This window comes from Electrophorus electricus, chromosome 4, assembly GCF_041902795.1.
Source record: "Electrophorus electricus isolate QZ-2024a chromosome 4, ASM4190279v1, whole genome shotgun sequence".
NCBI classification, from domain to species: domain Eukaryota; kingdom Metazoa; phylum Chordata; class Actinopteri; order Gymnotiformes; family Gymnotidae; genus Electrophorus; species Electrophorus electricus.
This window is the reverse complement of record NC_137500.1, coordinates 15,301,734-15,317,833: the sequence shown is the minus strand read 5'-3', so window position 1 is coordinate 15,317,833 and position 16,100 is coordinate 15,301,734. Positions and strand designations below refer to the sequence as shown.

General features: G+C 39.4%; 1 protein-coding gene across 1 annotated transcript in view; it reads right to left on the bottom strand.

The window, feature by feature from the left end:
- Nucleotides 1–16,100, bottom strand: part of syn3 (synapsin III) — a 90,424-nt gene that overhangs the window by 17,897 nt on the left and 56,427 nt on the right. The window contains exon 7 of the mRNA XM_035535878.2: nt 133–195. Coding sequence (XP_035391771.1) covers nt 133–195 — 63 coding nt within the window. The remainder of the gene's footprint in view (nt 1–132; nt 196–16,100) is intronic.

The window sequence follows — 16,100 nt, the reverse complement described above, 5'->3', positions numbered from 1 at the left end:
GCAGAAGAAAAAAAACAAACAAACCTGAGCTGAGTTCTCCTACTCTAGAACCTCGAAACAGAAGCCATAAATGTGTTTAGCTCATGTGAAATGTGACATGATGACATCAAAATTAAGCGTCATGGTCCTTACCTTTCCCATGCCTGCATGGGCGTGACCCATCTTCACCACAACCGGGAATGTCGAAGCATGCAGCTGGGGAAAGAGAAAACATCTCAGAGAGGAGTGGTAACCACAGTTAGGAAATTGCTGAAGTGCGGTTCTATTCATTCAAGTGCTGTAGAGAGGCTGTGTGGCTGAGGCCTGTCGCTGTCCTCTGTGCCCATGGTGATGAGGAGCATGGCGACGCCCCCAGTGCTGATGTACTCTTGGGCTCCAGAACAGTGAGTGGCAGAATATTTGGTGGCTTGTTATATACTGCTGCATCTCCACTGCACACCAGCCTGAACCCCCCCAAAAAACTTTAAGAACCTATGGACACAATTGATGTATGAGTTCCCTGAGGGCTCTTTGGAGAGTGCTGGTGTTTAGGCAGTGAGGTGTTCCAGGAAGAATGTCGGTTTTGGTATGACACAAAAGGAAAGTTCCAGAAAGAGCGATGGGAGGATGGCGGAGTTTTCAGTGGGTTTGGGCAGAAGGAGCAGGAATGCAGACATCTAATATGATGAAAATAAAAGGATGGCTCCAGATGTTCCTAAAAGCAGAGCAGCTCAGACAATCAGTTTTGAGATTTTATTACTTTATTACAAAGATCTGTTCATCCCTGGTGGTCAGATAAGTCAACAGACATGTAAAAGACCAATGACCATGAATGTTCAGTGAAAAATGCCTAACCACGATGTCGATGTCCTATGATCAAACCACAGATTAAGTTTCAATAATTCTGAAGTCTCTTCTCTAATATGTGAATATAGAGCATAATCGCATAGATGCACCCATTATATCATAAGAATTTGATTTTAGCGCTTACACTTAGCGAAAGTACAAGTATGACAGAAAGTTCAAGTATGGCAACTTTTTTTTGCAAGGTCCTTGAACTGTAACTACAGCCTTGATCTATTCCAGTAATTTCAGTACTAATGCATGGAATGGAGCCTCACCTTGACTTGCACTACTGTAAACTTTGCAACTGTAATGATGTTATACAAAAGGATCTTAGGACACATTAGTGACTTTGTCAGGCTGGCAGTCTGCCAGGGCTCAGGTGAAACATGTATGGGAAGAAGTAAGCGCTCTCCTGCCACTCATATCGACATAGAGCGTGATGGTAACGTTTTGGCTCAGGCACAAAATCCAGACACAACCAAACTCATCTCAGTCAGGCAGCTAAGACATCAGGTAGAGGCTGAATTGCAGGATTTCAGTCCTTTCTGAACAGATCTTCAAAAAATATATAAAAGGCACTCACCACTCACCAATACATATTTTTGTGTTTGAATCTGCCATGTCTTTTATTGTCATGATTAGTCCCTCCCAGCTTCCGTGGTTTCCCTGTCTTGTGTGTTTTGGTTCCATGCCTTAGTTTCGTTTTCTCCTCCCCTCGTTTGATTGCTTGCACCTGTCCCTCGTTTATACCTTTGGTTCTTGTATTTAAACTCTGTCTTGCTCCCTGTGTTTTTGCTGTTCATTGTTAGGCTTCATTGCGTTTGTGTTTGGTTGTTTTGATGTTTTTGCAAAGCCCGTAAGTTTGTACGCCATGCCTCTGTGCCATCTTAGCCTCCGTGTTCCCTAGTCCTTGTTATAGCCTGCTTCCCATTTGCCTTCGTGTACTTTTGCTTTGTGCTTCCTAGCTTTCATGTATCCTAGCCCTTGTCTTGTTGTTCATGGATCCCCGTGCTCTCAGTGTTGGCTCTATGACCCTGGACTGCTTTAACGACTCTGATTCTGGATTTGCTCCTATTAAATCTCGCTCTTCTCCGCACGTGTCCGCCTCCTTACCGCTCAACGTTACATTTATCTTAATCAGGATTTAATAAACTGGTATAAACTGTCGGAACATGCAGATAGGCAAATCAGTTCTTCAACAAAGGAACTAACAACATAATGAATGTAGAGTACTGGCTGACAGTTTCAGTTACACATAAAGCTAAATAAATAAATACACAAATGTATTTATTTACACATTGTAATGAAATTACCATTAGTGAGGAGTAATTACCAGTAGTTCTTAACTGAAAAAGGTGCTCTATAAGCACTTATATACACACTGTAAGGTTCTGTAGCCTCTTGCTCAGCCCCAATGGATCCATGATGTTAGATTAGAGGGGGCCCCTGTTTAGGATGTTTCTCTTTGTAGAAAGAATGGACTGGACTGAGAGCGGTGACTGTTGCACTGGGGGCTGAGTAAGAGCCTGTGTGACTAATGAAAACTGAAGATGCACTGGTCACTACAAGGCGACCAATCGCGGAAGTCTTGGCAGCATATGACAAACATGGACAATCAGCCAGTAATCTGAAGTTGAATGCACATTTTACACCAACAGGTGCACCTGCTGCAGATACACATTCATGTCTCACATGGGTTGCATATTCCAACATGACAATGTCCCCATTATATAGTGGGTAAAAGGTTAGGTTCAAAATGCTCAAAAAGTTCAAAATGTAAAAACTCTGGTTTTCTGCATCTGAACTGCACATCTCACAGCACAGTCAGGAGGGGTTTCAGGAACACCTGTTCACACAGTTCAGGCAGTGTGTAATTATGTACCTGGCGCTAACATATTGTTAGGTGTTTCCCTTGTTATTTCCAGCCCATGTGTCTTCTAATAAGCAATGATTTTTTAAATGCTTGTAGAAATTTCATAGTGTGTCCAGTTAAATCACTAACAAAATCAGAGGTAGTGTGGTTTTCTAATTGTTTTCAATGGTTGTTCCTATTCTTAGGTCCTTGATGGAAATATATATTCAGGTGCTTCATTCTATTATGACCCTATATACATCAGGGATTGAAAAGATGTGAAAATAAGAGTGTAATACAGACCGAAGTAAGAGAAATTAAGTGGTGAGAAAACTGTAGAAGACATTTCCTGCTAGAAGCTTGGCATGTCTTGAAATGCACACAAATGCTTTTTTCAGACAAGCACACAAACAAACACACACACACCCATAAACATGAGTACACAAACCCATGCATACAAACATAGACTTCAGTGTAACATGAACCAGCTGATCTCAAGGGACAGTGCCACAATGTGCTGTTGAAAAGAGGGGAGGATAAGTGAGAAGTGAGAGAGTGATAGAGCAAGACATTGAAAGAGATTGAGAGAGAGAAAGAGAGAGGTGTTCCTGCCCACAACAGGGATTTCCCCTTCCATATGTGTGACGCACTGCACCCCCAGCAATAATGCCTGTTCTGCTGCTCCCATCTCTAGCCGCCAGCATTCCTCACTGCTTTCCTGTCCCCATGACGACAGAGGTAGGGTGAACACCACATCCCTGCCTTCACATGGCAGAATGTTCCGGAACAAACAGTGTGGTGGAAAAGTCTGGAATGTCTCACACCAAACTTAGAATGATGTCTGAGGTAGCAGAGACGCATTTGTGTGTAATTCATAAAATCACAAACAGCAGCCAGCAGAGAGTAAAAGAACAGTAAAATGGTGATTATCTTCACCATTTTACTGTTCTTTTACTCTCTGCTGGCTACTGTTTGTGATGGTGAAGATAAGCAAAAAAGCAAACATATCTAGTTATATGGAAACTAACATTAATTGCTGATTTAGCGACTAGTGATTTATCCACTACTAAATACGGTAAACTATGCACCTATTAAATGGTTCATTTGTTACATGGTACATGTTCATATGGTAAAAGGTACATTCACTTTAAGAATACAATATAAAAAAAACCTGGAACATTCAAACGCTTCATTACAAACAAACAAACAAACAAAAAAAAAAAATTCAAATATGTTCAACAAACCATTAAATAATTACTCCATGTAGCTAGTGTTTCCATTGTTCCCTGTTTGGAACTCATTTCCAATCTGAATGTCCTTTAGAAAATTCCCTTTTGCTTTTACTATGAAGGCAAACAGTGGGTTTTCATTACGTTTTTATAAATTATTTTTTGTCATTGACAGTTAAATGAGTATACATGGTACACTGTGAATGTATTTGAGGGGTGTCCTGGCACAGTCCAGCAACCTGCTCCTACCAACCAGGCACAGGGCGGGTGGAGGGGTAGACAAGGAAAGACAGATGGTCCTTTAAGTTTCTGGCACTACTGACTCACTTCCCTTACTCTGAAACACCTCAGTGTGACATTCTGAATGCCTGGGTAAAGTGTCCCACTGACTGCAGCAAGGAGGTGAATGGTTAAACACATTCAGACACACATGGCTTTTCATGTGCAGACTACAGCAGTGACAGACGTAAGACATGTGCGGCACATTATAGGGGGATCATGGTTAAAATGGACAGTGGAACTCATCTGGACAGAGACTTGTACTACGCCTGGGATTATGTCAATAGTAAACACACTGACATGCAGAATTTCCTCATGAATGCAAAAAAATAACTTAGCTTATCATTGTGCCTTTTAGAATATGAATTTGCAACTTCGTAATCATGAGTGTGGGACCATTATGTAATAAAACTAATATTAGATGGCATACTAATGATAGTAATATCAGTAATCAGTAACTATAGGGCCAAACCTACGAAATCCTGAGGCCTGGACAGAACATCTGGGAGATCAGGCCTGGCCTAAGAATGGTGCTGGTAATGCAACAATGATCCACAGCTGTGGGCTGTCAATCCTGAACCACAAGAACATGACTTGCCAGATGGCTACATTTTTGCACCCAGGAGTTATAAAGCCCTCTGGGAAAAAAAGAGTGCACAGGGTATAAATCTCTGTTTCAACACTTCATTTCGCTAAAAGAGAAGAAAATCAGCATTTCAGTTAACATTAATTGAGCCCTTGCTATGAAAAACCATCAGCCATTTCCCCTTTTTGTGCAATCAATTATTTTAGTTTTTGATTTTGTAGAACCTTTGCAGTAAAATTACAATAAAAAGTGAAATATGCTTTATTTAGACTTACCTTGCAATAAAACTTGTAATTATTAAATATTATTTTTTTTTATTTTATAGAATGCGGAAGAACAGTATATGGGCTATGTACGGTTTTACATTGCAAAGGCTCAATTATTAATAGACTTTATTAATAGGCTTTACTTAACTCCCAGAGATCATGTTAAAGCTTAATTGAGTTTACATCTGAGCATAAAATGCTGCCTTGCCTTTCAGTAAACAAATATTTTGCAGATTAAAACACAACTTATACAACTTATAACTAACATTACATAGTAATTACAGTTTGCTTTGTTTTTGCCATTATTTTCATGGATGCCTATCATGTCTCTTTGCCTACAGAGATTCTATACAGATAGTCAGCCACAGTTGACATGACTTACAAATGTGAACAGAAGCTGAAATTGCCCTGTTGTTGAAATTCTGTTTCAAACCTGCAAACCTCCTGAGTCATCAGAAGATGTTGAAGATTGCACCCAGATGAACTATTTGCAAACTGTTGCACAACTCCTTCATTGCAACATAATTCTATTGCTTGCACTAGTGAAACGTATTCTGTATCATCCATCATCCAAAATAGAACTACTTCCATGCACAAATGGATTTCACTCTGTAATAAACTGCAATGCTGTATATAACACAGGATCATGTTTCTTGAGATGTTGCTGAAATGTACATATTCAAAATTATTTTCCTTTAAATTTTTAATCCTTTTAATCCAAATAATTTTTTGAATAGCTCTTTGATATTATTAATTCTAGTTTAATTCCTAGCCTGGGTACTTTCTGTATAACTGTAGGTAGTTCAGTGTGGCAGTCTGTTTGGTATGCTACATGTGCTCCCTCCAATATAAATTCCTCGGATGTGTAAAATACATGGCAAAGAAAACAGATTCTGGTAGCTTTGTACGTGAAATATGTTAGCTTAGAGCCCTTGAACCTCCTTGCCTTATGTAGCCATAACATTATACAAGTATGCTGGGCTAGAACATTTACAATGTTTTTCCTTAATTTTAACACTTTTTTGAGTACATGAGTTTATTGCATATAATGTATTAAAACACACTGTAATAGACCAAACAGACCTAATCATAGAAATGGCTTAATGTCCTTTGATTTGAAAGAGACTTGAAAATACAGTCGCAGTTCATACTGTGAGACAGCTATGCCTCAACAATGACATATTTCAGCAGTATTTTAGTATAAGCTAACAGCTGCATAGTAGGAGCAATTTACGACCATGCTCGATGTGCATGCTCCAACATATGACACACACAGTACAACAAATCCACTAGACAAACAGGGTGGGAGCAGTCTTCTTTCCACATGCTCTATCCAGCTACTCGTTATGAACTGTTTATTTTTAAGCAATGTTTCTCTGAGCCACCACCAACCACCCAATAGCCCAACGATTTCGACAGACCTGACGGATCAAATGGGCTGGGATACACTAGGATTTGGAATAGCGTCTCCTGGCAGTCCAATCAAAGGAAACTGTCCAGTCCAATCAAAGGAAACTGGGCTCCCTTAGGATGACGAAAGAAAGGAACCATTCCCAAGAGACCACTCAGGACGCACGGCATACAAATGCCTAAGTGTTTGCCACTGTCGTAGTAGGAAACCATATTAAATTTCATACAGTGTCACAGCAGGAAGAGCTGAATGTTTTGACCATAGAGTCCACTTAGTGTGGATTCAAGTCAGTCTGCATGAAGCGCACTCCATGGGCAGGAGCAGGAGATGAGAAAATATGATGATCTGAATGTAAAACAATGTCGACCCAAAATCATTCAGTAATCTCAGACTCAGTAACAAATTACAGCACTTCCAGTCCTACTCAGAGCCCATCTTTATTTATTAAAGAATTAAGAATAAAAAGGTTATGCTAATAGAAATAAGATTATGAAAAGAATACATTTTTCAATTTCCTGCCTTGTACCCATCAGGAAGTGATTTTAAAATAATTATTATATTATAAAAGATTTCATATTGCATATTGGTGAAGAACAATATATTCTAATATATTTTGCTGAATTACACTGTCAGAAGGAACAAGTGTTGACTATAAAAATCATCTAACCAACTGCGTTAAAAGACATATCTGCTGTTTTGAAAGGTGCCTTTGCTTTTATTTCCCATAAACGGTGAACATTAGCATCTGCATGTAGCCTTTGTAGTCTGCACCTTCTGGGCAGGTTTACAGTCATTCCGTTCAAACGCATTAAAGGGAGGAAATAATAAAAGGCTGCTATAAAATGACGGCAGCATGACACACTCTCCACAGACTGGAATTGTTTTGACTGCTTTTTATGTGGCAGTGAGTGCTACTGGCTACCTGGAGCCCTTTACAGGCCTTCATACAGGCCGAGCTGTGTCGGTTACACCACAGGACTATAGTCTCGCCTGACATCCATTAGGATGGTATCAGGAAGAGACAACTTCTAGTTTCAGGCCTGGAAAATTACAAGGTGGAATATTCTTTCTTTTTTTGTGTGTGTGTGTGTGTGTGTGTGTGTGTGTGTGTGTGTGTGTGTGTGTGTGTGTGTGTGTGTGTGTGTGTGTGTGTGTGTGTGTGACGGAGAAGCTCCCTGCCAGGACACCTGTAGCTGTTTCCTGCACTCATCAAACATCTGAATCAAGAGCATGTGGAAGTTTCAGTTAGCAGTACAAAAGCCCCTCACAGCACTGAAACTAAACACAGTACACAGCTATCCCTCAGCGCTAAAATTTTTCAGCATTAGCTAACAGCTGCGCTGCTGTGGCAGTTTATGGCCAGTCTAAAGCCCACTTAATGTGCATGCTCATACAGTTGACTCTGTAGTACAGATCTATTAGGCAAATTGTCAAAAGACCTCCAGCCAAACAGTCTTCTCCCAACATGCCCTATCCATATACTCTTCATTTTTATGTGATTAACCACTATTAACCACCACTAACCCACTCAAGAGCCCAATGTCTTGGACTTTTATTGCATGAATTAATTATATTCCACAAAATTATGTGTGGAGCATATTTGAGTGCAAATTATGCATGGGGCACTTTGCTTGATTCCTTTGGAAGCAGCATGGCATATTCTGGAGTAAACTTTGCTGTGGTCTGTGTGCGTTGGGCCAAGGAGCGGATACTGGCCTTACTGTGGCTAAACTATATTTTGCCTGGATACTAAACCCATGTGAGATGATGCTCTCCAACACTATGGCATCAGGTCCAATGGGTTGTTATTTGTTGGCACACATCATGTTTTGTGTCTTGGAAGGGGGGCTAGATTGCCCAAGCAGTGCTACATTATTGGTTATGTTCAAGCAGGGTTGTTAGTAAGTGCCAAGGACACCAAAATTCTTGCTGAAAAGGCAAATAAACATTGGTAGGATATGGCCTACAATCTTGTGCAAAAAGCTTATGATATGTGCCTGTCTATATTTTTTTAAATGATCACCCAATGAAGTAATTGACAAGGTGGATGGAGGGCGTCTACTGTCTAGTAAGAGCTAATTTAATTGATTATATCTCTTGCAGTTTATATAATTATGCAATGCAATTACAAATTCTGAAAACACATTTCCAAAATTACATAGAAAAAAGGTTAGCAAAGAAACAAAATCTGTTTGAAGTTTGCTATGATGATATTCACTCTCCATTCTTGTTCATTATGTTCAGGCAGGTATTATAGGCTTACAACATATTGGTATTATTTGAGGTCTTGCAAACCTTTTGCTGGAATTTATGCTGGAAAACAGAAGCAAAACCATTATATCAATAGAGTTTGACAAATGTAGCATTTCACTAATAGTACTCTGCAATATGTTTATGTCAGAATGCATAAATGTAGCTAGATGTAATACAGAAATGAGCTGGAGACTCATTCTGAATTTGTCTTTCTGAATACAGACATTTATTTAAGAATACAAAAACCCTGGAATGAAGTATGACTGCTAAAGTTGTGGCCCATATTTGGACAATCTAGAAGTTATAATCTAAACTGTACATGAAGGATGAGACACTTTACCAGCTATGTCATTGACCTATAACATAGTCACAAAGTGAAACAGGTGGTCAGATACAGTAACATACAACAAATAACTCTTGACCATATGAAATGTGCTTTGCTTTATAAATAGCAAGCTGATTTAAAAAAAAGGATTAAGTAATAAAACATTTCTGGTGCCTACAAATCATGTTTATTACAAACAGTCATTGCAAACTTTGATGAAGCACACAGTATGGGAAAAAGGAAACCAAATGTGTTTAGCACTGTTAATACGATGGTTGGATACCATAGTATTCCATACTAGTGCACTGTTCACTGTTGATGCAATTATGCAATGTTCAAGAATTGCAGGGACCGTGTTGATAACGATGTGTTCTAGTTATCTCTGCGATGTATAGGTTTGGACACAAAGCTCTTCTATGATGTTGTGATTAGGAACAGGCCCTGTTCCATGGGATGAGTGAGTGAGAAAGAGAGCAGAATAGCGAAGGCAGAGGTGCTGGCTCGTGATCTGCACCAGCGGAGGCATTGGCTTTCTAAACGCATCACACGAGTGTTTCCAATTAACTAGCGTCTATTCAAGGACTTCTGTTCTCAAACACAGTGAGACATTTTGGTTGTGGATTCCATGCTTGGAAGACTACACTTTTGTTTCCATTATTCACACATCTGGGTGTACTGAATATTGGATATATGCTTTCATATCTGCTGAATATTGGAATATGTGCTTTCATATCTGTTGCAGTAAAGTGTAACAGCGAATATGGCAGATCAGGATGGTTCTGGAGGTGCACCTAAGCATGCTGGCTAATCGCATGCTCTGTCAGAGGCAGCCCGTGTGAGGCTACACCTGGTCCTGGGAAGCACCATGCACTACACATTTGATATCTGCATATCTGCTAGTGCACATTTGTTAGTGCTATTTCCTCTGCCATAATCCACACGTCCCAGCTCGGGAGGGCTTGATGATTACATGACAAGTGAAACTGGGCGTGCTGGAACAGGGGAAACATATAAAGTGCAGAGTATGGGGTCATCAGCCATAGAACTGACAACCATGCACTTCAAAAGGCAGAAACAGGAGGTTTCCAGTTAGTTATTTTCAATTAGGGGCCTGGTGAGGACCAGTGAGGACTGGTTTGGGAGCATTGCACTATTTTTGCTAGCATATGGGAATGCTTTGCTACAGCTGGCCCTGTGTTTGATGTCAGCCTCAGAGCCTTGGGTACATTGAACTCAGTGACTTCTCCTTTTCCTCATAATCCTATGGCTGATAAAGATATCTACAGCCATGGATGCTTTTGATCTGTTACAGGCATCATTCCTTATAGTGGTCATCTCTGATATAGGTGACTGGTGAAATATCACTCCTTCAGCCTTACTTTATAATCTGAACACACATGTTTACGTTCTACACTAAGATGTCTCCATTCCTGAAAGCCAAGAATTAAAAGTGTAGCTAAGTACTGTTAGCATCAATGTTCATTAGGCACTGTGTGCATCAATGGTCGATAGGGGGTTGATTTGGATATCAGGAAACAATGGCAAATTTTGTGGTATTATATGGAACACATTAATTTGCATTACTTATTATCATGTTCTTTTTGTACTTTTATCAGTGTCTAAGCAGATGCCCCAGTGGGTCATCACAGCAGTGGTTAATTTTCCAGGTCCATTTTTGTATGCTGAGCCAAGAGCATTAAGCTCTTGAGTCATGCGGTGTAATGCCCTACCTAGTTCAGGCATTGCTGCTCTCAAAAAACAACACATCGTTCAAAAACCTTTAGATTCACCAGTTACCAGTTAGAGATTTGCTACATGTTATGTATATACATGATGACATAGTTACAAATAACATGATTTGTGTCAATATGGCCCACCAAAGCCACTTCCCATAACATACAACACGCTATAAACAACAGGGCCATTAAGAGTACTTTAACAATAACCATGTCCCATTCTATCTGCACACCCCTTACATTTACCCCAATTCCCTCAGAGGCAGGGTGATTCTGTTTAAACTACAGCTTGACGAGACATAACAGTTTAAAAAACATCCCAATAAAGGCTCAATAAACAGATGAGCAAAATCCAGTTAAACTTTAACAGCCCATTGACTGCAAGGGAATGAACAGCTTAACAGTCCTGAAATAGCATCAAACTTTCACATCGATGTTAGTGACCAAACGCTGAAGAGGAACAGGGTCTTGGCTTTCCCACGCTACAAGTGAATGCAATTGAGAGAAGAAAGAGAGGGGGGGATTCCTGTAAAAAATTAATGTTAGGACGATTAGTTCCTATGACAGTCAAACATACCCAGTGGACATCAATGTGGTTCTTTGAGTGAACACTGACCACTCTCCAGCCAGATGGTCCAAAGATGACAGAGGAGCTGACCAAAAGAAGTTCTTACTTTGTGCTCTGTATAATTTTAGCAGGTTGTGGAAAAGAAAATCTTGCAAAAAAAATATGGCACCCTGACACATGGCCTAGGTGTGTTCAATTAAGAGAATTCCTATTGCCTGTGATGTTGTTTTAAACATCATTTTGAGCTGCTTTATTGTGATTTGTTTTAATTCCAGCAGTGGGGTTCTGAGGACAAAGAAAATGTTTATTATATAAATATTACTTCTGCGCTTGCTTGGACTCAAAAGTGTTCTGGTAGGTTTTCTGTAAGGTTTTCTGATGCTGATGTTTTCAGAATCAGAAAACATCCTTTAATGGAGATTTAGAAAACTTTTAGACTTATTATTTGTGGTACAGCATTATAACACTGTGAACAACCTAAAATTAGCAATAAAAAGACAATGGGGATTCCAGCCATATGGCTATATTTAGACAGTTTAAGCTCTCTGATGAGGTCCATGTCCAGGCCGCTTGAGGCTTATGTACGTATCCCACTAACCCCTGACCTGAACCATCCCCACCACAATGAGTCAGCAGCGCCCACTCTTCCTTCTTAAGGCCTCTTTTAACCTTTATGTGCTATTCATCCACCCACATGCTTTTCTACTCCTATACATGGTTCTTTGGAAATAGACACATTGCAGCATCGCAAAACAAGAAGATAGCAAATACAGAGGAAACATCTGCTAAGGTATGTAAGGTCACTCCAGCCGGATGTGTGTCTATCTGGACTGGACTAAGAGAAAAAACTGATAGCATTTGTTTGAAAGTGCCCGGTAACACATATATAATTCCCTTATAAAATCCTACATAAACAATCACAGACATAACACAGCCTGTGGTTGTCTACACTGCCTGTGGTTGTCTGTACATGTGTTCAGAAATGTCCGCATATGACATATAGGCAAGTTGTGTTTGTGTCAGTTTTATGAGGCCCATAGGTAATAGTATTCTGCCTGGAGATTTCTGCACTGTCATGACTCAGGATCGCCATGGAGACCCCGACTCCACAGTGACTTACCTCATAAAGTTATACAACAGACTGGGGAACATTCTAACCACAAACTCCAAAACAGAGAGGCAGGAGACAGGAGCAGGGAATCTATCTTTGGACAGAGTTCCTAGCATGATCTGACATCCCTATTGACTCTTACTATATAATATATAGAGTTCCCATCTGAGGTAAGCTGTTGAATATCCTTTTCAGGAAAAGGCCTTGGTATCCCGGAACAGCCGTAAACCTGAACATAATCTGACAGGAGCGACCTTGATACAGCTTGGTTGACGCTCGCGAGGGAAGAGAGCGGACGTTGGTGGATAATAACAATAAATTGCCCCATGAAAGCCTTCATCCAAATTCCAAATTAGAATAGGTTGGAGGGAAGTACAGAAGGCTCGGATGGACCATTTCCATGGCAATGAGTCACCATCACCCAAAATCCCCATCTCCATCAACATGGATAGAGTTATCAGTGCATACAATTTATCCCTTTCTGCATTCTTCTGCTTTCCAGTGAGGTCATGGTCATGTACCCTGTCAGTGTGACACAGTGGAAAACACCATTCCTGTTTATAGGACCCACTGATGAAATTAGCATCTGTTGGTTACTGCCACCCATTTATCACACTTTGTAGTCTAGCATGAGAAGCTAAGAAGTTTAATGACTGAAACAACTAATCGGGCCTGTAGTCATATAAACGTCTTTGAAAAGGGTGAAGAATGGTTATTTGTAAATGAGCAATGCAGATATTCTCACAGTATTACTGCGATATACTAAAACGAATAATTAGGCAGTTAATATGTCAATGTGAAGAATGTCCCAATTACTTATGCCCCTAGGAATCTTTTAAACATTAACTGTTACATTCAAAAAACATTAAAAAAAAGCCCTGAAGACCCATGACCCATGGCTCAGGAATCTGAAAGGTATAGGTAAATAGAAGTGAATGAAGTTTGACAAACATTAAGGAAATTAAGGATTTTATATTCTCTTATTTAATGCATGCAACCCGTTTCTCAACACACATGCACTATAGCTACATTTTTGAATCTCAGTCAATTTCCCTGCACCTCTTTCCAAAGTCTATTTTAGCCACTGGATGAAAGGAATTTCCTCTGAGTCACTCATTTATTCCATTTTTGTCATTATAGAGCTATGCCGGCTCCACGCACCTCCACCAAACAATACAATACAGTAGGTCTTTACGGTCCCTCTGGAGCCTGCCAGTGCGGTGGCAACATAATAAGAGCCGCTGCTTTCTTTTCTATACTTAGGTGGCTAGAGTGAACTGAACGTCCGCGCCAACTCCCTTTCTTCTGGAGTCCTTGCACTAGCCTACAACAGTTTGACAGCATCATCCTGATTCTGCCACCCAAAGATGGCATATCATTTGTGAAGGCAAAGCATTTCTGTTACGCAAGAGTCCTAATGACAAGTTTCCTGTTTTTTTTATTATGACATTACTTGTTGTGTTGTTACTTAAGCATAGGCAATAGCAAGCAATGGTGTACTGATGGAGAAATATGGGGGAACAACTCAATTTAAATTTCAAGTCAAATAGTGCCACAGCCCTTGAATACTCAAACAGTGTCAGCTCTCAGTCATTCTTTTTTTTTTTTTTTTTTTTTTTGCTCTTTTGGCTTGGGCATTAAATAAGGTTTAACTATTGCAGTCCCTACTCTTTCCATTTGACAGAGCTACAGAAAGCTGACAGATGTTTGAGTGATTATTAATTATTAATAATAGGGAGTTCAAAAGATTTAATCATTCATGTATTTTTTACTGCTAGTGTTGCTTGATGCGAGATGATGCTTGATATAAAAAAACACTCATGGAAATAATAATACACTGGAAGTGAATGGAAATGAATGTCTGTTTAAAATGTTTGATTTGCACAGATCCTTGTAGGGTCTGTGCCGGCTGTCAATCACCATGGTACTAAAGCAAATTCCTGGCATTCTTGTTACATGTTGCAGGAATGTGCTTCTGATTCTGATTGTTTATGTGCTTCGGTTTAATTGTATGGTAGCCTAGAGAGTCAAACCACAACAGCATTTACAAAGGAAAAAAAAAGTTTAGAACACAATTAAATTAAAGCCAATAAACCTAAAGCATTTAATAAATGCTGTATTAGTAGAAATAAAATCAAAAGCTTTTACACATTAATGTGGAAAATATTACCCCACTGTTGTCAGGAACATTTCTGTTGTAAATGATGATAAATGAGGTATTTTTGAAAATGTTTTCATTTTGGTTAATACTGTTGTGTTCTGGCCTAATGCTAATGTGATGTCACAGTATTATGATGATTGTTTCCACAAAATGCAGTATTTATTTTAAGAAATGCTTGATTTTTCGCTAAAGTATTTATGGTATGTTTCAATGAATTTGTGGTCTCATTTCATTTGGAAATGTTCTCGACTGTTGTTTGCTTAGTAAATGCTTAGTAAATGCTATTACATCAAATATCTCTTCCTGACTCTTCTCCACTCCCCATTACTATACTAGACAGGCATTTTGCAAAAACAAATTTATGACAATAACTCACTGCCTTGACACTTGAACACACACTTGACCTCAACTGGCTATGACTTCAGATCATCAATAGCCCGTGTCACAGTATGACAGGGGTTACTGTGTCCACGCATTAATCTGAACTCTGACATGCCGGATGTGGGCAAAGTGCTGAGTTTCAATGGCCTATCACTTATGAAATTGCTGCATGATTCTGAGATCTTGCACATTAACTGACGCATCTTTTTTTTATCACTTTTTTTAGAGAGTTCACCTCTAATGCGATGACATGTGAATGATGCAAAGAGAATTTCGAGGGAAAAAGGTTGTGTAAAATAGTAGTGTACCTTAGTAGTGTACTACTTAGTAGTGTACCTGGTAATCCATGCATCTTAATTTGCATGTACATTTCCCAACAAGAGTGCTGTAAGCACAGAAAGGGTCATGAATGTACGATGACTGTATAGTGAAGCCAGTGCGAATGTATGATGATTGTATAGTGCAAGTCATTGGTGACTGAGACTAGCACTCACCCCCATACTTATTTCAAAACTAATACCCAGTAAAAATCTCCTGTCTTCTTCCCACTTGTAGGCAAAGCTTTTCCTGAGAAATGCTACAAGGCCATAGGGATAATTCTGTCATTCCTCTAGGTCATAAGATAATGCACGCTTTTTGCAAACTTCCAAAGAGTCCGCTTCTGATGCAAACTTCAGCAGACTTTCCTTGTGGAAATACACAAATATGGATGTGACTACATAAACAAAATAGGAGTGATTTTGAGCACAGATTTTAATTAACATATGTTATGTATGGTGTTTTGAATTGCAATTTTATAAACCTATATTATAATTTATGATCTTCTTTAACAGTTAGCCGACTGTCTAAGACACTGTAACTTATTATAATACATATTTTATTATAATCTGTATTAAAATAAACTGCATAACTCTAACTGGTCCTGGAGGGCAAGAGCCTGCACAATGGGGTCAGGTAATAAATCCCTCCACCTCCGAGTATGACCAAGTTATCAAATGCACAATAACACAAATAATAGCCACTGTTAGGTGTCTTCATCCTGTTTCTGGTGTCATATATTAGCATTAATGTTAAACTTATAAACAGAGCAAGCTGAAGTCCCCTTGCACTTTTGCAG